The sequence below is a fragment of the Ostrea edulis genome, chromosome 7 (genome assembly GCF_947568905.1).
Source record: "Ostrea edulis chromosome 7, xbOstEdul1.1, whole genome shotgun sequence".
Classification (NCBI taxonomy): domain Eukaryota; kingdom Metazoa; phylum Mollusca; class Bivalvia; order Ostreida; family Ostreidae; genus Ostrea; species Ostrea edulis.
In genome coordinates this window covers 45,239,615-45,258,774 of record NC_079170.1, presented here as the reverse complement: position 1 = coordinate 45,258,774, position 19,160 = coordinate 45,239,615, and the positions used below count along the sequence as shown (strand labels likewise).

Genomic DNA, 19,160 nt, shown 5'->3' with positions numbered 1-19,160 from the left:
CTTTCCGTAGAGCGGATAGTAATTTACATTCTAAGATAATTTACCAGTAATTTCTAGCAATTGCTATCTTGAAGTTCATCTTCATCACTTGTGTTTCTCATATGGCAAATAGTTTCACCTTTTATAAATCCCTTATAAACTGAAGGATTATGTGCATGTTTTCGTTCCAATTTGTAGGTTTGATGTACATTTTCAAATCTAGAATGTGTTGTCTCTTACTTTCCTTTATACACCGTACTGCCCAAGAAATGCATTTTATTCACAGATATTTTACATGTGAATTTAAGCAGTTGGTGAGCAAAATTTGCTATAGTGAATGAATCATAGTTCTGGTAGATTGAGTATGTATGAATGAATTGGAATACAAAGTAAAATTGTGCTTACACCGTCTAATTTAGGTATCCTATCTAATCTTCGACCAGATACATTTATATCTGATTTACAATGGTGCTTTGAAAAAGAATTTTTTGAAAAATCCAAAATTACTTCCATTTGCAAAAATAAAAAAATTAAAAAAAAACCTGACAATAATTCCATACATCAACTGATCTAAGAAATATAGTATTTATACCGCTCATCCATTATCCATTGGAGAAACACTTACCCTGATCATGTTTAGTTATAGAATGTCGTCCTCCTAAGGATTGGAAAGGTTCGTACTACCGAGGGAAGCTGAACGTAAGTTTTGGTGGCGGTTGTAAAAACTGGAAGGATACACGGTTCACGTATCTCACGGATCATCATAATTTCTGCCGGAATTTAAATTCTAATGCGCCACAAATATCCTGCGTTACTTTTAGTGGTGACGTCAGGGATTGTGATGTACCGGATTGTGGTAAGACGTGTGAATATTTAATGTAAAATAATCAAACTTTAATGAATAAAAAAGAGTAAATTTATTACTGTAAACCAACTTTAATTCGCGTACTTGAAAATTTCGCGAGATTCGCTAGAAGCTCATCGTTGCAAATATTTCTCGTCCCAAACCAGTCCTTGAATGTCTGCCTTAGGCTCCAAAAAGGCTCGATCATTAGAATTACTCGTGGCAAACCGGTTTACCACATGTGAATCGCGAAATAAAGTAACCGTGAATAAAAGTTGGTTGACAGTATGTTACGAAATTTAAAGGTACAATATTATCTCTGCATTTGCATTTGTTTTACAATTAAAATAGTGTCGTATCAACTCCAATAAATTAACGGAACCATATAAATCGCTCACGACACAATTATCTGTCATTCACAGTTAACATCCAAGGAGAGGATACACAAGTGATATTTGGAGAAACGGGGACATTTTTTGTAAATGTCACGTGGCACCCCTTAATAAATGTGACGTACTTCGAGTGGAAGAAGGACGGTGCTATTCTAAACGATCCCCGATATACGGTGGGATCACTGCCTCTCCCAACACTCACTATTCCGAATTCAACTTTTAGTGATAGAGGAAACTACAAGATTCGTGTTCGCACTCACGGCTACGGCACAGCTAATGACGATTTCTATTTGGATGTTTCAGGAAGTATGTCTTGCGTGTTTATGTTTTATTTTCCGATTAAATTTGGTGTTTTGAATATAGTGACATTAACAATACAAGTATGCAGTGCACATTTACATCCATTTACATGAATTTGATTTATTCATATATTTGATTTATTCATATATTTGATTTATTCATATTTGAGTTATTCATACATTTGATTTATGGAATTTCGATGAGATACGGTTGTATCTCTGAATGGTATATATATAATGCATGGTAGGGAGGAGATAATAAAGATCGATTCACCCATAAAAAATATATTTCCTTGATGTGTTTGAAATCTGTTAAAATTTTAGTTGATGATGAATTCATAATAGCTATGCAAGTAAATCTTTGATTTTGAGATTAAAATTTTGTTTTTTATTCTTTCCTATGCAAATGATATTAAACACTCTTACAGGCGATCCAATAACTACGTTGAAGATAAATTCCTCGGCGGTCACTCTTGGGATATCCATGGGAATCGTGTGTGAATTATTTGATCCACCCTTGCCAAACATAATCTATTACAGACTAGAAAGAAAACGTGAAAGTGACCCAACTCCCGAGATACTTGTGGAAATGGGAACAAACGAAACGTTCAGCAACGTCACTGTGTTCATTGCACGGTTTTCTACATCCACAGTCACTATTTTGGACTACTCGGAGTATAATTGTGTAACAACCAACTTGATATCGACCCAAGAATACAAACATTATCTCAACATAGATGCAGGTAACGGAAGTATCTCATTTGTAATATTCTTTTGAAGATATTTTAAACTGTAATCTCCGTAATCCTTAAAAGAACATCGCTGGTCGGGGATGCGCAATCATCGGCTTTTGCTGTTATTATTGTAAATTCATATAGCGCTTTATCTAATGCACACAATTACCCTAAATCGCTTTACATGTAAAACAAACTAAAAGCAAAAAATCAGTAAATGCATAAAAAAAACCCAGAAAATAATGTTAAATTGAAGTAGCTAAAAATAAGGAAAACTATATAATGGATTTAATGATAGTACATCAATCTTGATATGAAATGAAAGGAAATGATGAAAATAATTGGCATGAGAAAAGTCATGTGATTTTCTTCATTTTCGGTATATGTACAGTTTACTTAAACTCATATTATATGTATCTGAGGTGAACTTTATTCATTTGGAATGGACTATCATTATAATATACATATTGTATGTATACAGTAAAAATCAATGTAGAGATCAGGAAGCAAGCTTTAAAAACGTCTTCTTGTGATACAAGTAGAATACTATGAAATACTGTTTTCCCAAAAAAGGATGGCTAATTAATTCGTACTGCATTTACACAATGACATGCTGAAATGATAGTGGGGGGATTACAGTAATGATTTTAATTATTTAACACTGCATTTACCCTGTAACATGATGAAATGATACTATGCGAGAAAATTAGAGGATTCTGACATAATATGTACATACATAAGATAACTACCCATGAAATGTTTAAAATCGATGCATATTGATGATAGCGGGTCTGAACAGAAGTCAGTAAAGAATGGATGCTTGGGGTAATATTATGAGTAGATCGACATGTACTGAGTGAAACATTGCATTGTGTATTAAAAACCAATCACCATTCACACGTTCGAACTGAGCGTTTGTATAGTCAACATCAAAGAAGATTGTCGTTGTTCATACATAATGCAGTTACATGTAACACCTTGGAACAATAGTAGATGAATCCAGTTTGAGCTCAGGGGTGATAAAGGCTGGTCAGATACCTTGTATACAAATGTGTGGGGACAAGGAACCTAAGCATAAATATTGTTGGGAGAACGTTTGGGCATTTCTTTTGTCATTATCGTTTTATAGTCGTAGAAACGCCCTTAGAACTTCCCCGTTTGAGTTTGGGGTGTGCCCTACTGTTCCTTTTAGCTGAGACCTATTCACATATTCATCTACTGTGTTATCAAATATCGGTATAAGCGCGGGTTATTAGCTAGTAATTAAGTAAAAATAAATCCCCAAATGGGCGCGGTGAGATCTTAAAAGATTTAATTCAATCTTTGATTCTTTTCTTTACATGTTACAAATAATTTTACATGTAATGCTTCAAGAAAAACCCAGAAATTTTAATATCATTATAATTGAGGGAGGGATTATTTATATAATATTGCACGCATCTGTATACTTGTTCTACTATGTATTTACATTTTTGTATGACGCATGTGGGGAATAATACCTTGCAAGTGTAAGGTACTCACCGTTAGTATTAGATATCACAACAAAGACATGCATTTAGTTAAAAATAAACGGTCACATATCGGGTTTTGAAAAACAACATTTGTTTCAGTGTAAAACACAACATTCCAAATCTTTTCGAAAGATGAAATTTTTCAAAACATGCCTCAATTGTAGATGAAAGGTGAATATAACGAGCAGTAATCAAACTCATAAATCCCATAAGCAATGCAAAATAGGTAGTTGGACAAACACGGAACCATAGACACAAAGAAAAGTAGGATCAGGTGCCTAGATACATTTAATATCCCAGTCAATGGTTCGGATGAATATGAGTTACCGTACCGATACCAGATTCCCAAACTTCATAAAATCCCTCACAAACAAAAATACATTGCTGGAAGATCCGGTAAGTCTTCTACCAAGACCCTATCTTTGCTCCTCACAAAAATATTAACAGCTGTGAAGGAGAAACTTCAAACGTGTTGTGCGACTACATATGCCAGAAGTGGTGTAAATCAAATACGGATTCTAAAAAATTCTAAAGAACTTATAGTAAATTTGAAATCGGAACACTTTTCTCAAATCAACAACGTCTACACGCATTACTTTTCAACACTTTACATGAGCATTTCTCGCGATAAAATAAAGACTAGACTTTTTGACATCATAGACAGTTGCTTTTTCAACAAAAATGGACAAAGGAACTATTCGTATTTATTGATTAGTCATCCAAAAACATTACTTTGTTACACACCACTCTGATTCCATACAGAAGTATTCTGAATTTGAAATGATACATATGCTGGAGTTTCTCGTTGACAATATGTTCGCAGTCTTTGGTGAACATATCTTTCAACTGTCTGTTGGACTTTTTATGGGCACGAATTGTGCTCCTTTGTTTGCTGATCTCATTTTTATATACTTATTAAGCGGAATTTATTCAAAAACGTCTACCTGAGAAGAAAAATTATCTTGTTGTGGCTTTTAATTCGACAGTAAGATATATCGATGATGTTTTTTATCTATCAACATTGATAATTTTCATTCATATGCCGATTCGATATATCCATGTGAACTTGAAATAAAAGACACCACGGAGTTATGCACTTCTGATTCATACATAGATATTTTAATGAAAGTTATAAAAGTATATATATTAATGACAAACTGACAACTCAACTTGATGACAAACGGGGTGATTTCAGCTTCTCCATCGGTAACTTCCCATATATATGTAGCAATATTCCATTATTACCTGCATATGGTGTTTATACCCCTCAACCGGTTTGATACGCAAGAGCTTGTTCTGTGTATGTTCAGTATTTTTAATCGAGGCAGTCTACTGGTAGACAAGTTGATGGTGCAAGGGATTCACCAGTCTGGTTTAAAGTCAGCATTTTGAAATTCTGTGGTTGTTATAACGATCTAGTTTGTCAATACAAGCTTTCATCGTCTCAAATGCTGTCTGACGTGTTTCATACCGATTGTTAGGCCGTTCTTGGCACTCTAATTTTGACTTTGGATAACTCCGTTAATCTGATCAAGATATAGGGCTCACGGAGTGTGTGACCGGTCGACAGGTGATATTTACTCCTCCAAGACACCTGATCCCACCTCTGGTGTATTTAGGGATGCGCGTTTGCCCAACTCCCTACTTTGTATTGCTTATAGAAGTTATGAGATTGATTACTGTTCGTTGTCGTCTCATTTCATAAAGGAGTCAAACTTCTCTTCGGTTGCTGTAATAGTTGAACCAATATATGATATAGCGTAGCGCTGATCCTTGGACCAATTTGGCTCCAGTTTTTGACACTCTGGTTTTTCTTTTAGCATAGCTCTGATCCTTGGACGAATACGACTCCAGTGTTTGGCACTTTGGTTTTCCTTTTATCTCTTACAAGTTTATTGTAATTTCGAATTTTCAAAATTTTGGCTTGAGCATCGCTGAAGAGACCTTTGTCGAAATGCGCATCTGGTGCATCAAAATTGGTACCGTATACGTTTTACATAATTGTATAACCGATTTCATGAGTTTTGTCATCGCTTTGGATTTCAAAGATAATCCAAGAAACATTTAAGATTAGTTAAGGTCAATTCAAAATATTAGATATATATTCTGCTTATAGTAAGTTTTTAAATCGAGGTAAGCTACTGACAAACAAGTTGATGGTACAGGGCTTTCAACAGTCTCGATTGAAGTCAGCATTTCACAAATTCTATGGTCCCTATTACGATCTAATTCGTCAATACAACCTATCATTGGGTCAAATGGTATCTGACGTGATTCATACCGATTGTTAAGACGTTCTTGGCACACTGATTTTGACTGCGGGTAACTCCGTTTACCTGATCAGGATATAGGGCTCAGGCGGGTGTGACCGGTCAACAGGGGATGTTTACTCCTCCTAGGCACCTGATCCCACCTCTGGTGTGTCCAGGGGTCCGTGTTTGTCCAACCATCTATTTTGTATTGCTTATAGGAGTTATGGGATTGATCACTGTTCGTTATCTTCACCTTGCATATATCCTGTTTGCCCAACTCTCCATTTTGTATTGCTTATAGGAGTAATGAGATTGATCACTGTTTGCTATCTTCACCTTTAATTTGTTTGAATATGCAGTATATTATTGTCTAAAATCATTAAAACTTCAAATTTCAGAATGGTATTTTGTTCTTTCCATTTGCAGGAGAGTCCAATTTACGAGGTTATGTTTACATACCTACGCTACACAAAGTTCTGAAGCTTATGAACTCATATCTGAGAACGTATGAGAACGCGGAATTAGACTGTCAAAGACTAAATGGTACTCTGTTTCCAATTACGTCACTAGAGCGTCAGATCTTTGCAGAGAAGATGTTTCGTGGTCAGTCTTACATTATCTGTAATTCATAAGCATTGTAGATGTTTTTTAAAATATATTTTTCAGTTCATAGAGACATGAAGGCGTATACATGTACGCATGCGTACTTTCATGCACATATTTGACGTAGGGATCATGCAGTTTGTTATGTGAAATAGTTTTGTGCATACATGTATGTTTTGTATATTGATGACAAAATTCTGCATTTTGAAATATATAAAAAAAAAATCCAGATTTAGATCAACCCCATACCAGCCACTCCAGCCCACACACAATCACGTGGAATTGTCATCTTATAAATGTAGCATTGTGCATTATTTCTTTCTTGTTGAGTTCTGTAATGTATTCATGAACGTCTTTTCAGAAAAATGGATAAACGCTGTCGGATTTGTCTTCATCTCTGGACAAAAGTTTAACAACGAATGGAAAATCAACAATTCTATCGCAATTTTTACATACTGGGATGTTTCATATCCAAGCAATATTGCCAGCAACAGGTGTATAGCACAGAATTTAGATCCTAACTACAGGTGGAGAGATGTGTCATGTGACCAGAAGTCACATTACCTTTGTGAGGTAATTTCAAGAGTGTGTACAGTAATAACGGTTTGTATGGGAAAAAAAACATCCTCTTATGTATATTTAGTTATAAAAAGATTGAAATTCTAATATTGTAATTTAATCGCATTGAATGACGTAGAATCATTCGGTAGCTTTGTGAACTCTTATTATAGCTAGAACCTTACTGTGGGGAACCCAATATAACCTTCGGCACTGTGGAGCCTGGATCCACCAATTTATTTTCGCTGCGAAATTACACCTGCATTGGAAACAAAAAGACATCCACCTATCTTGAATGCCTGGAAGATCTTCAGTGGCATGGCAACTGTGAACGTAAGATGTTGCTGCAAAACATATTCTTATAGTAAACAGAAATACAAATAATGTGCCAAATGAGATTTGCATATGTCACAAAAAGAGATAAAATTACACCTTGCATCCATCTTACACATATTTTTATACAGATGGTATTCTACCATATTTTGTCCTCTTGTTTGGAAAAAGTACGATTATTTGATCTACATTGTAAAACTATGTACATGTATGTGTCAATATGCAATGCTAGAAATATTCAAATGATTCTGATTAATAGCCTTTGTAATTGACTAGGCAATAGTTTACAGATTCCTGTATGAACATTTTAATTTGCAATTTTTGATTGCTTTGGGAAATGCAGTATGTAATGATCTTTTATTAATCCGTGGTCCATGTAGTATGAACCATCCTAACGCTTGTGCATAATACTCCCACAAACGTCTGAACGCTTTTGTTGAACATTTTTGTTTAGAGGCCTCGAAACATATTTATAAAAAAAAGTAGGTCACAGTGACCTATGTTTTGAATTTTGCAGACATTCAAATTTCACATTTTCAATTTTAGATGCATATTTTGGACACTATGAAAGCTAGGATCATCAAACTTTGTCAATGGATGCATCTTGAGTCTTCATAGTTTGTTGAATAAAAAGTAAGTCACCGTGACCTACTTTTGGAATTTTACGGCTATATTTTCATATTTCAGATACTATTTGACTTACAATTATCAAACTTTGTCAGTTGATGCATGTTGAGTCTTAAGAGTGTGTTGACTAAAAGTAGGTCACCGTGACCAATTTTGGATTTTGACGTCTATATTTGAATATTTCAGATACTAGTTGACTTACAATCATCAAACTTTGTCAGTTCATGGTTCTTTAGTCTTCAGAGTGTGTCGACGAAAAAGTAGGTCACTGTGACCTACTTTTGAAATTTGACGTTTATATCTGAATATTTCAGATACTATTTGACTTCAATTATCAAACTTTGTCAGTTGATGCATCTTGAGTCTTTGGAGTGTGTCGACCAAAAAGTAGGTCACTGTGGCCTTTTTTTTTTGGAATTGGACGGCTATATTTGAATACAATTTGACTTGTCAGTTGATGCATCTTGTGTCTTCAGTGTGTCGACCAAAAGTAGGTCACCGTGACATACTTTTATACAGTTACATTTAAATTTTCAGGTACTATTTGACTTACATCATCAAACTTGGTCAGTTGAAGGACCTTGAGTCCCCGGAGTGTGCAGACTATAAATTAGGTCACCTTGATCTAATTTTTTAACTTCAAAGCTATATCTAAATCAAATGCTAAGAGGCCTAGAATCTTGAACCTGTTTCAGTTGATGTATCTTGAGTCCTCCGAGTGTGTCAATTAAGAAGTAGGTCACTGTGATATACTTTTTGAATTTAATGGCTATATTTAGATATTTCAGATACTATATTATGTAAGTGGCGTAGATCCATCAAACTTATTAAGTTGATGCATCTTGGCTTCTCAGAGTGTGTCAGCTAAAAGGTCGGTCATTGTGACCTACTTTTGCTGTTGTTGTTTTTTTTTGTGCAAATCTATACATCTTTCAAACTAAAAACCCAAGGATCATCAAACCTTCACTTAACTCACTATTTGTTTTTTTTATTTCAACAGAGCTGAAAAATGAAAAAGTCAAAAAGCAATTTTGTTGATATTGGTTTTAAGAACCATCTCCAACAATGGCATAAAATGTAATTGCATTAAAAATCGGACAAAATACAATGCGATCCCCTTGTTCTAATTGTATGGATAGTAAATTTGGTATTTAGCTCCCCAACCGTCTCTATTTCCCTTGAAAAAAAGCATGTAATATGGAGAAATATATACTACATAGATATGCACGTAGGTTAAGTAACTTCATTTTGTAATTATTTTGATTGCCTAATCTAATAGTGTACTGTATGATATCCCCTTCATACACTATCATGTGATAGGTCTTTGAAACCTTGTTAATTGATGAATCTTGGTTAGTGAGAATTTTTGCCTGTTCTACAATGTATCAGAAGAACGATTCTAGGCCCAGGGGCCTCTTGTTTGAATTAAAGTCTAGCCCTATCGCATTTCCGATAAAGACAATGATTGGCTAGGTTAATTGAATACTGGATGTTGCCATAGAAGCCACATTGAACCGAACTCTTACAATATAAAACATACATTATGCAATGAAAGAAAACCCTTATTAGTGAACAACATTGCGGAAACAGAAATTTGCTTTTGAACTTTTCCGAGTTTACTGTTCAACCAACAAGTCTGGATCACCCAGACGTTTTCGTATACTAGCTGTTGTTTTCGTTGTTGGTAAAGACCATTAAATCAAACAAAATGAGGCTTCAACGGCGATATTGAATAGAGGCTGTAAAGGTATAGAAACTCCGAAATTTTTATCAAATTTGATACCCGGAAAGTCAATACATGTGAGCAATATAACAGTCTTGATTAACTAATTCGATGTCTTCAAATCAACAGCATCTAAACGTATAACTTTTTCAATGCTTTACATGACCATTCCTCACGATGAATGAAAGACTAGACATTTTGACATCATAGACAGTTGCTTCGTCAACAAAAATTGAAAACACAAAGATTGATATCTAGTGATCAGTCATCAAAAAATGTCTTTGTTAAACACCACTTTGATTCGACGCACAAGTACTCTGAAGTTGAAATATAGAATATGCTTGAGTTCCTTATTGACAATATCTTCGTAGTCTTTGGTGATCAGATCTTCCAATAGTCTGTTGGAATTCCCATGGGCATAAATTGTACTCCTTTGTTAGCTTACCCCTTTTGTTTGACATTCTTATGAAGCAGAATTAATTTAAAAAAAACTTCTGAGTGAGAAGAGAAATCTCTTGCTGTGGCTTTCAATTCGACATTTAGATATATCATACATGTATGGCGATTAAATATATCCCTTAGAACTCAAAAGTAAAGAACATAAAAAAATAATAAAAACCAGAATCGTCCACTTCTGCTTCATACTTAGATATGTTATTGAAAATAAATATTAAAGGCAAACTAGGAACTCGACTTCATGACATACGGGATCATTTCATCTTCTCTATCGTCAACTTCCCATATCTATGTAGCATATTCCTTTATCATATGGTGTGTGTATATATTTCAACTAATTCAATACACAAGAGCTTTTTCTGCGTTATGGTCAGTTTTTAAATCGAGTTGATGGTGTAGGAGTTCCAACAGTCTCGCTTAAAGTCAGCATTTCGCAAAACCTGTGGTCGTTATATTGATCTAGTTTGCCAAAACAACCTATCATTGGGTCAAATGCTATCTAACATATATTTGCACACTGACTTTGATTCCGGATAACTCCGTTTACCTTATCAAGATACAGGACTCACGGCAAATGCCCGGTCGACAGAGGATGCTTACTCCATCTAGGCACCTGATCCCACCTTTGGTATAACCAGGGCTCTGTGTTTGCCCAACGGATTTTTGTATTGCTTATAGGAATTATGAGATTGTTTGCTGTTTGTTATCTTCACCTTTCATTCTTGATTGTGATTTATCCCTTACAGCCGTCATATGCACCGTACCAACCGGACTGAATTCCAACCCTGTGACTAACAAGACTTATTACTTCAACGACACTGTATACTTTGTGTGTAACGAAGGTTTCACCAAGGAATCTGGGATGTCGTCACTTGTCTGTGGTGAAGATGAGACGTGGAATGGGACACCACTCAACTGTAAAGGTACATACGCATAATGGGATAATGTTTTTCACAATAGAGCTCAAGTTATTTCCCCTTAAATACAGAAGCGCACAATGCATTGGGGTCCAACGATATAAGGAGGAATAAGAAAATTTACTATTTCTGATTTTGATTGAGTAGTCTTGTTTTATACTGTTTAACGTCCCTCTGGATAATGTTTCACTCCCGTGGAGACGTTACCATAGCCGGTGAAGGTCTGCAAAATTGTGACACTTTAAAGATCCCTCCCTGCTCAAAGGATGCAAGCGCAGAGCATAGGCCTAAATTTCGAAGCCCTTCGCTGGAAAAGGTGACGTCTTTATATGAATGAAAAATACTTGAAAGGGACGATAACCATATACAATCAATCAATTAAAACAAAACCAAAGTGGTCAACTTCTACAAACTTTATATTATTAAAGTCTGAATCTCTGTACTACTAAAAAGTTCTATAATTGAGGGTTTTAAAAATCCAGGTGTACATAATGTAACAGAATTTTTCGTATCATTTCAGAGATACTATGTGAGGTGGTAAATGTAACTAACGCACAGATTGTCACCATGGTGACATCAACATATCTACCGATGAGCTCAACGATAGAATACACGTGTATGCCCGGTTTTATCAAATCAGCAGGAATTGCCATAAGCACCTGCATGTCTGACGGGAATTGGTCAACTTTTCTCACTTGTGAAGGCAAGTCTACTTTATGATTTAAAAGTCTAGATATGATGAATATTCAGTCTTCAAATGTATTCTATGATTACTGAAAATATTTCGTTCAGATTTGTTTCCCATATAAACAATAAAATGTCTTTCGTTGTTCTTGCTAACGTGGGTTATGAATATTTCAGCAATGCTTGCTCCAGTTGATCTTTCATCACATCACCCGGGGAAACAACAAAGAAAGCATTTCATTGTTTAGATATTAGACATGTTTCGTGGTGTGAACTTTCGTCTTAAAACACACTACAGCTCGCACATACTAGCTGGTATCCTGATCCCACGTCTTCCTGTATCCAATGGTCCTTGTTTTTCCTACTCTAAATTTTACATTCATTATAGCATTTATGAGATTGAAGAGACATTATTTGTCGAAATGCGCATATGGTGCATCAAAATTGGTACCGTATAAGTTTTACATTATGACCCCTGGGTCGAGGCCTCTGCTGGTGGACTGTTAGTCCCCGAGGGTCTTTACAGCCCAGTAGCTAAGTACTTCGTTACTAGCTTGAAAATACGGATGTATATTTAATTGGTTACAAAATTTAGGAATTCATTTCAAAATTAAGGATTATCTCCCTCATGCATAGCTCTTATCCTTAGACGAATTTGACTCCACTTTTTGGTACTCTGTTTTTCCCTAAAATACCTCTAAAACTTCATTGTTATATCGGATTTCAAACATTTCGGTTGAGCATCACTGAAGAGACATTATTTGTCGAAATGCGCATCTGGTGCATTAAAATTGGTACCGTATAAGTTTTACATTGAGCACTGGTTGTTGAAAAGGATCTTTACTTTTTCATTAATCACTGTTCATAGTCTTCATCCTTTTCTCTGATAATAATGTCAAGCAATTTACTCGTTGGAATTTGAAGTGGAACTCACGTAAATCATGAAATAGGTGAAGATAATGAACAGTAATCAATCTCTTAAATTCGAAAAATAATGCTTAATTAAAGAAGTAGCCACATATGAACAATGAATTCATCAGGAGTGAGATCCGGTGCTTAAGAGAAGTAAACACCCATTGTTGATCAATCACATAAGTCATCTATCTTTATCAGGTAAAGGGAATGATAATTTGTAACCAAACTGTAACGAACGGACGGGCGATTAAACATGAAATACGCCCGACAGCATTAAACCTAATAACAGGTTGTATTTACAAATAAAATCATTATAGCGAACAGAAAATTTTCGTAATGCTAATTTGATATATTCCGCGATCGTTAATCGTTATTGTCCACAGATGTTACAATCGTAAAGAGCATATACTGTCCAGATTCATTTTATATTCTTTATATTACTTCATATTGTCTTCTGTCGATATTTTCATCATCAAACATACGTTATATTGCACACCATCTGATATTTAGTAACAATTCAACTTTCATTCATGGATATTTTAATGACCATGCAGTGAAATGTTGATGTTCATTAAGTGATCCATAAGTGGTCTTTCAGGGAAATCTTGGTACATTAAGTGACGCCAGTGGTCTTTCAGTGAAATGCTGGTGTCCATTAAGTGATCCGTTAGTGGACATTCAGCGAAATGTTGGTGTCCATTAAGTGATCCGTCATTGGTCATTCAGTGAAATGTTGGTGTCCATTAAGTAACGTCAGTGGATATTCAGAGAAATGCTGGTGCCCATTTAGTAACGTCAGTGGACATTCAGTGAAATGTTAGCGTCCATTAAGTGATCCATTAGTGGACATTCAGCGAAATGTTGGTGTCCATTAAGTGATCCGTCATTGGTCATTCAATGAAATGTTGGTGTCCATTAAGTAACGTCAGTGGATATTCAGAGAAATGCTGGTGCCCATTTAGTAACGTCAGTGGACATTCAGTGAAATGTTGGCGTCCATTAAGTGATCCGTCATTGGTCATTCAGTGAAATATTGGCGCCCATTAAGTGATCCGTAAGTGGTCATTCAGGGAAATGTTGGTGTCCTTAAGTGATCCGTCAGTGGTCATTTAGTGAAATGTTAGCGTCCAGTAATTGATCGGTCATTGGTAATTCAGTGAAATATTGGTGTGCATTAAGTGATTCGTCAGTACTCATGCATTAAGTGATTCGTCAGTGCTCATGCATTAAGTGATTCGTCAGTACTCATGCATTAAGTGATTCGTCAGTACTCATGCATTAAGTGATTCGTCAGTACTCATGCATTAAGTGATTTGTCAGTACTCATGCATTAAGTGATTTGTCAGTACTCATGCATTAAGTGATTTGTCAGTACTCATGCATTAAGTGATTTGTCAGTACTCATGCATTAAGTGATTCGTAAGTAGTCATGCATTAAGTGATTCGTCAGTGCTCATGCATTAAGTGATTCGTCAGTACTCATGCATTAAGTGATTTGTCAGTACTCATGCATTAAGTGATTTGTCAGTACTCATGCATTAAGTGATTCGTCAGTACTCATGCATTAAGTGATTCGTCAGTACTCATGCATTAAGTGATTCGTCAGTACTCATGCATTAAGTGATTTGTCAGTACTCATGCATTAAGTGATTTGTCAGTACTCATGCATTAAGTGATTCGTCAGTACTCATGCATTAAGTGATTCGTCAGTACTCATGCATTAAGTGATTCGTCAGTACTCATGCATTAAGTGATTCGTCAGTACTCATGCATTAAGTGATTCGTCAGTACTCATGCATTAAGTGATTCGTCAGTACTCATGCATTAAGTGATTCGTCAGTACTCATGCATTAAGTGATTCGTCAGTACTCATGCATTAAGTGATCCGTCAGTAGGCCTACTCATTCAGAGATCATTCACTCCCCTATCTGTGTCCATACTACATGTACTACATGAAACATCTATCGTCATTTTAGTAGTCGCTTGGTGACCAGTTTGTGACCATTCATTCGTCATTTATTTAGGGACCATTGTAATAGATGTCCATTCAGTGACCATTCAGTAACAAATGCAAGCAACGACATTGAACTGAAAGGTGCGACCTTACCCTGTGTGAAACCAAGTGTGCGAGTCTTATAATGGATCGTTAACAGGGGATGATAATTTTTGCTAAAACAAGCTATTACAATTCCTATCATGTATCGTTAACAGATTAAACAGCGGATGTCATATATGTTATAACACGCTATTACAATTCCTATCGTGTATCGTTAACAGATTTAACAGCGGATGTCATATATGTTATAACACGCTATTACAATTCATATCGTGTATCGTTAACAGATTTAACAGCGGATGATATAAATGCTAAAACAAGTTTTCCCATGGTTTTACTCAGGACCCTTTTACAAACGACCCGCGATTCTCACTTCTAAATGTTGAGTGTTTGGTGAAGAAACAATCACTATCTACTTTAACGTCTTAGATTTACACGGTCCGAGCAGGGCTCGAATTCACGAGATCTTGTTATGAAGCATATGCTCTACCACTGAGTAACCGCGACCGCTAACATAATGTATGCATCGTGAGTTTGATTTGATTGGTATGTGTGAAATTGAATTTATGTCATTTATATTTTTCAGCACCAGTTTGTCCGAAAGAACCTATTAACACGACAGTTTATTTTGTTCATCACATAGACGGCTTTAACACATCGGACAATATGTCACTGTCCTGTAACAAAGGTTATCGTTACGGAAGCGGGAAACTCAACAGAACCTGTCATTCGGACGGAAAATGGAGTGCACCTCTACCACAGTGCAACCGTAAGTCTTCATCCTTAACATGACACGATTGGGAATACGCACTCCATTCTCACATGAATATCGCTTTATATATTTGCAAATTTAATGCATTAATTAACTCAATGTTGAATGTCACGTTCTACAAAATATAAAATGTAATGATCTTTACAATGATACAATGATAATATCGCTGAATAACGCATGTGCAATCTTGATGCATTGATTAATTCATTGTTGACTGTCACGTGCTGCAATATCAGAATTAATCCTTTGATAATTTTGACAATGATAATGGTTGGTGTGTATGCAGAATGAGAATCATCAATTCCATTGAAAATAATGAGATCGTTTGATCTTGTAGGATGCACATGTCCCTGTGACAGAGTCCACCCGGTCCAAAATCTGACGACAGCAGAACTTAACAAGAAGATTGAGGAGCTCAAACAAGAACTCGTCGTCAACAAACGGAGTTTGTCGAGTTCTGTACGGAAACGTACGAGTGCCAAAGATGAACGTCCGTCGGCAACTGGAGTTGGTATCATTTTAGGAGTTGGGATTTTGATATTTGTCTCCGCCTTGGTCATTATTCCGGACATTCCTAAACTCACTCTTGATCTCAGAAAAAATAGTTTGGTAGAAAAAGTGTTCAAAAAGTATCGAGAACGCTGAAGTGGTTCGTTTTGGAAAGGCACAGGCTGTGATATCCTTTTAACATAATTTTACAGAGAGTGTATTCATCTTTGAAACATTGATTTGTTTTCATCATCAATAAAGGATGCTGTATTTTGCCTAAATTGTTGTACCAGTTATTTCACTTTTACCATTTGAATTATAATTTGTATTTATGTCGGTGTGCAAAATCAATGAGTCCGCAACATATTTGCATGTACTTCTCAGATGTTTCACAATAGCCCAAATACCAATCTTTTTCTCTTACCAGAAATCGAATTATATTTTTTCTTACAACAAATATAAGCAATCCTCATTGATATGCACTTCATTGACACTTTAGTAAGGGTGTGTACACTTCTGTGAGTTTGCAGCCATTCACTGACAATAGTGGCGTACGTTTAATATGCGTGAAAGTTCTCGAGAGGTACGTTAAACAATATACAATCAACCTATGTATTGTGTTACTATTGAAAACGTCTACTTACAGCAGGTAGTTTGCTGGAGTAGTATTTCCTTGGATCAAATGGTGTACCTTTCTGAGAGAATAGCTCGAATGTTCAAAACTTAAAACATTTTGAATTGACATGCATTGTTTGTTTTAATTCGAATTATATCTCCTGCAATCAAAATTTAGATTGAAATTATAACAGTGCAAACATTAATAAAGCATCGTGTTTATTTTGTAAATCGGGTGATCAAGTCAAATGTTAAGTTTTGCAAGATTTTTCTATATAATGGTTGATCCTTCTTCCAACGCCCATTATAACATTACACGTGAAATAAACGAGTATTTCAAATATATTTGATCTTGAAAACGAAGGTCCTGTGTCGCGGTAGGTTTTGGCACAGTGAGAATCTGACATGGCTACGATCTAGAGCACAATGCATGACTAAATATGTGATACTTTACTAACACCTGGTGACGTCTCAATATGAATGAAAAAAATTTCAAACAAACAATCCTTTGAACACTTGATTTTTCTTTGTGTACTCATTCTTAGTGTTTCACTGAGACATCTAACTATGGGGGTCTTTTTGATGAAAGGAAGTCGTATGATGTATCCAAGCCGGCTTGCTAGACTCGAAGGTTTATGAAGAAAAAGCGGTCGCCTTTGATTGTTGGATATCAAATATTCTTCGACATTCTCACTGCAATAGCTTCAAAAGATATAGTTTTGTGATCGTCCATTGTCAAAAGTGAACGTTCTCCTGTTGTTTTTGTTCCCCACCTTATATGCATTGAGGTTGGAAGTATATCTTAATGTACCTTTCCATTCCTAAAAAGTAATGGAGCCGAGGTCCCGAAGAAACCGAGGTTATTGCTTTTAAGAAATGGAGAGGAACGAGGGCGTTGACCGACTTAACATAGTTCCACCCCTTGTGACGTCATGAGATTTCTCAAAGTCAATTATTTGATAAGATTTATACATGACAGGAACATAAATTTTGTCGGGGTCTTTTTCAATAGTCATTATAAAAAATCTTGTTCACCTTAAAATAAGGTTTAAGTTATAAATGAATACTCAGTTATTGAACCCAAGGACAATGACTCTGTTTTCATTGAATTATCTATAAAGTCCATTATGCGATAAATTTTCTTTACTTTTTACAAACTTGTTGCATATGTTTTAAAGAAACGGTTTCATGAAATTGCTATAAATACTATCATATCGTTTTCACCAGTTTCTTGTGAAATTTTGATAATGCTGTTAAAGGAAAATTGTAATTTTCTGACGTTGACACGGGTATATAAAAAAATTCTCAATACCGCGACATACTTATTTTATCATCTTTATTTGTTACTAAGAGATATTATTTGAAGAATCAACAATCAAGTATAACATTGAACCTATAATTCTAGAGGGGCATCCATCCTCAGTTGACATCTAACTATAATGGTGAATCATACTAGGTGCTGTAATTCTTTCAATAAAGTATATAAATACTATTAAATAATGCTAGAATAGAGTTTTGTCATATAAAACATCTATTATTTAATTTTTCCAAGGTTTGCATCGTTCTCAGTGGCTAAGTGGATAAAGTTTCTGTCTTTCATGTAAAAGGTCTTTGGTTCAACCCTAATCTGTGTCTTCAGGTTTTAATATGAAAATTATTCTTTACATTTTGTGACAGGGAGATTAGGGAGGGGGTGTGTTCATTACAAAAAAATCATATTTAACTCAACAGAACAGTACTAAGTACTTGTCTGAAATTCTCCATTCCTAAAAAATAATGGAGTGCTATCACAATAGAATGACATCACAGCTGGGTTTAATTACGTGAAAATATCCCCTTGTCAGATTTCCCATATCTTGCTTTACCCTGTCTGTACTCTGCCACAGGTTTCCAATCCGAGATTTGCAACCCTTTGTATTGAATAAGATGGATTGCTTTCTCATTTAAAGAGTTGGTTGCCATGCAACAGTGACAGTTGGACTCCAAAGTATGTTGCTGGTTGAATCGTTGACATCTGGGAGTCTTTCGATTGTGTCGGAAGCTTGTCTTGTTGTTGTTTTCTCCTCTGACAGACTGTCGGCTTTGTTTGCCTATTGCTCATTGCTACAAGGAATAGAGTCACTTTGTTGGACGGCTAGATTATCCCCGAGAGCAACTGATGCAAGGTGAAGACAACGAACAGTGATCAATCTCATAACTCCTACAAGCAATACAAAATAGATAGTTGGGCAAACACGGACCCTTGGACACACCAGAGGTGGGATCAGGTGCCTAGGAGGAGTAAGAATCCCCTGTCGACAGGTCACACCCGCCAGATCTGATTTTTGTTCGTCCTCCCATGTTCGTTCCATAAGAATTATTGAGTTTACGAATCTCTGGTGCTTCGTTCACTTCCGTAACT

At 35.7% G+C, this 19,160-nt stretch overlaps 1 protein-coding gene across 2 annotated transcripts in view; it reads left to right on the top strand.

Moving 5' to 3' along the window:
- Positions 1–16,419, top strand: part of LOC125655972 (uncharacterized) — a 43,829-nt gene extending 27,410 nt beyond the window's left edge. For both annotated transcript variants that reach the window (XM_048886517.2, XM_048886519.2), the window contains 10 exons: positions 620–835; positions 1,246–1,521; positions 1,943–2,257; positions 6,438–6,614; positions 6,976–7,187; positions 7,346–7,505; positions 11,058–11,234; positions 11,749–11,931; positions 15,470–15,652; positions 15,993–16,419. In XM_048886517.2, coding sequence (XP_048742474.1) covers positions 620–835; positions 1,246–1,521; positions 1,943–2,257; positions 6,438–6,614; positions 6,976–7,187; positions 7,346–7,505; positions 11,058–11,234; positions 11,749–11,931; positions 15,470–15,652; positions 15,993–16,300 — 2,207 coding nt within the window. In that variant the 3' untranslated portion in view covers positions 16,301–16,419. The remainder of the gene's footprint in view (positions 1–619; positions 836–1,245; positions 1,522–1,942; positions 2,258–6,437; positions 6,615–6,975; positions 7,188–7,345; positions 7,506–11,057; positions 11,235–11,748; positions 11,932–15,469; positions 15,653–15,992) is intronic.
- Positions 16,420–19,160: the final 2,741 nt, after the last annotated feature.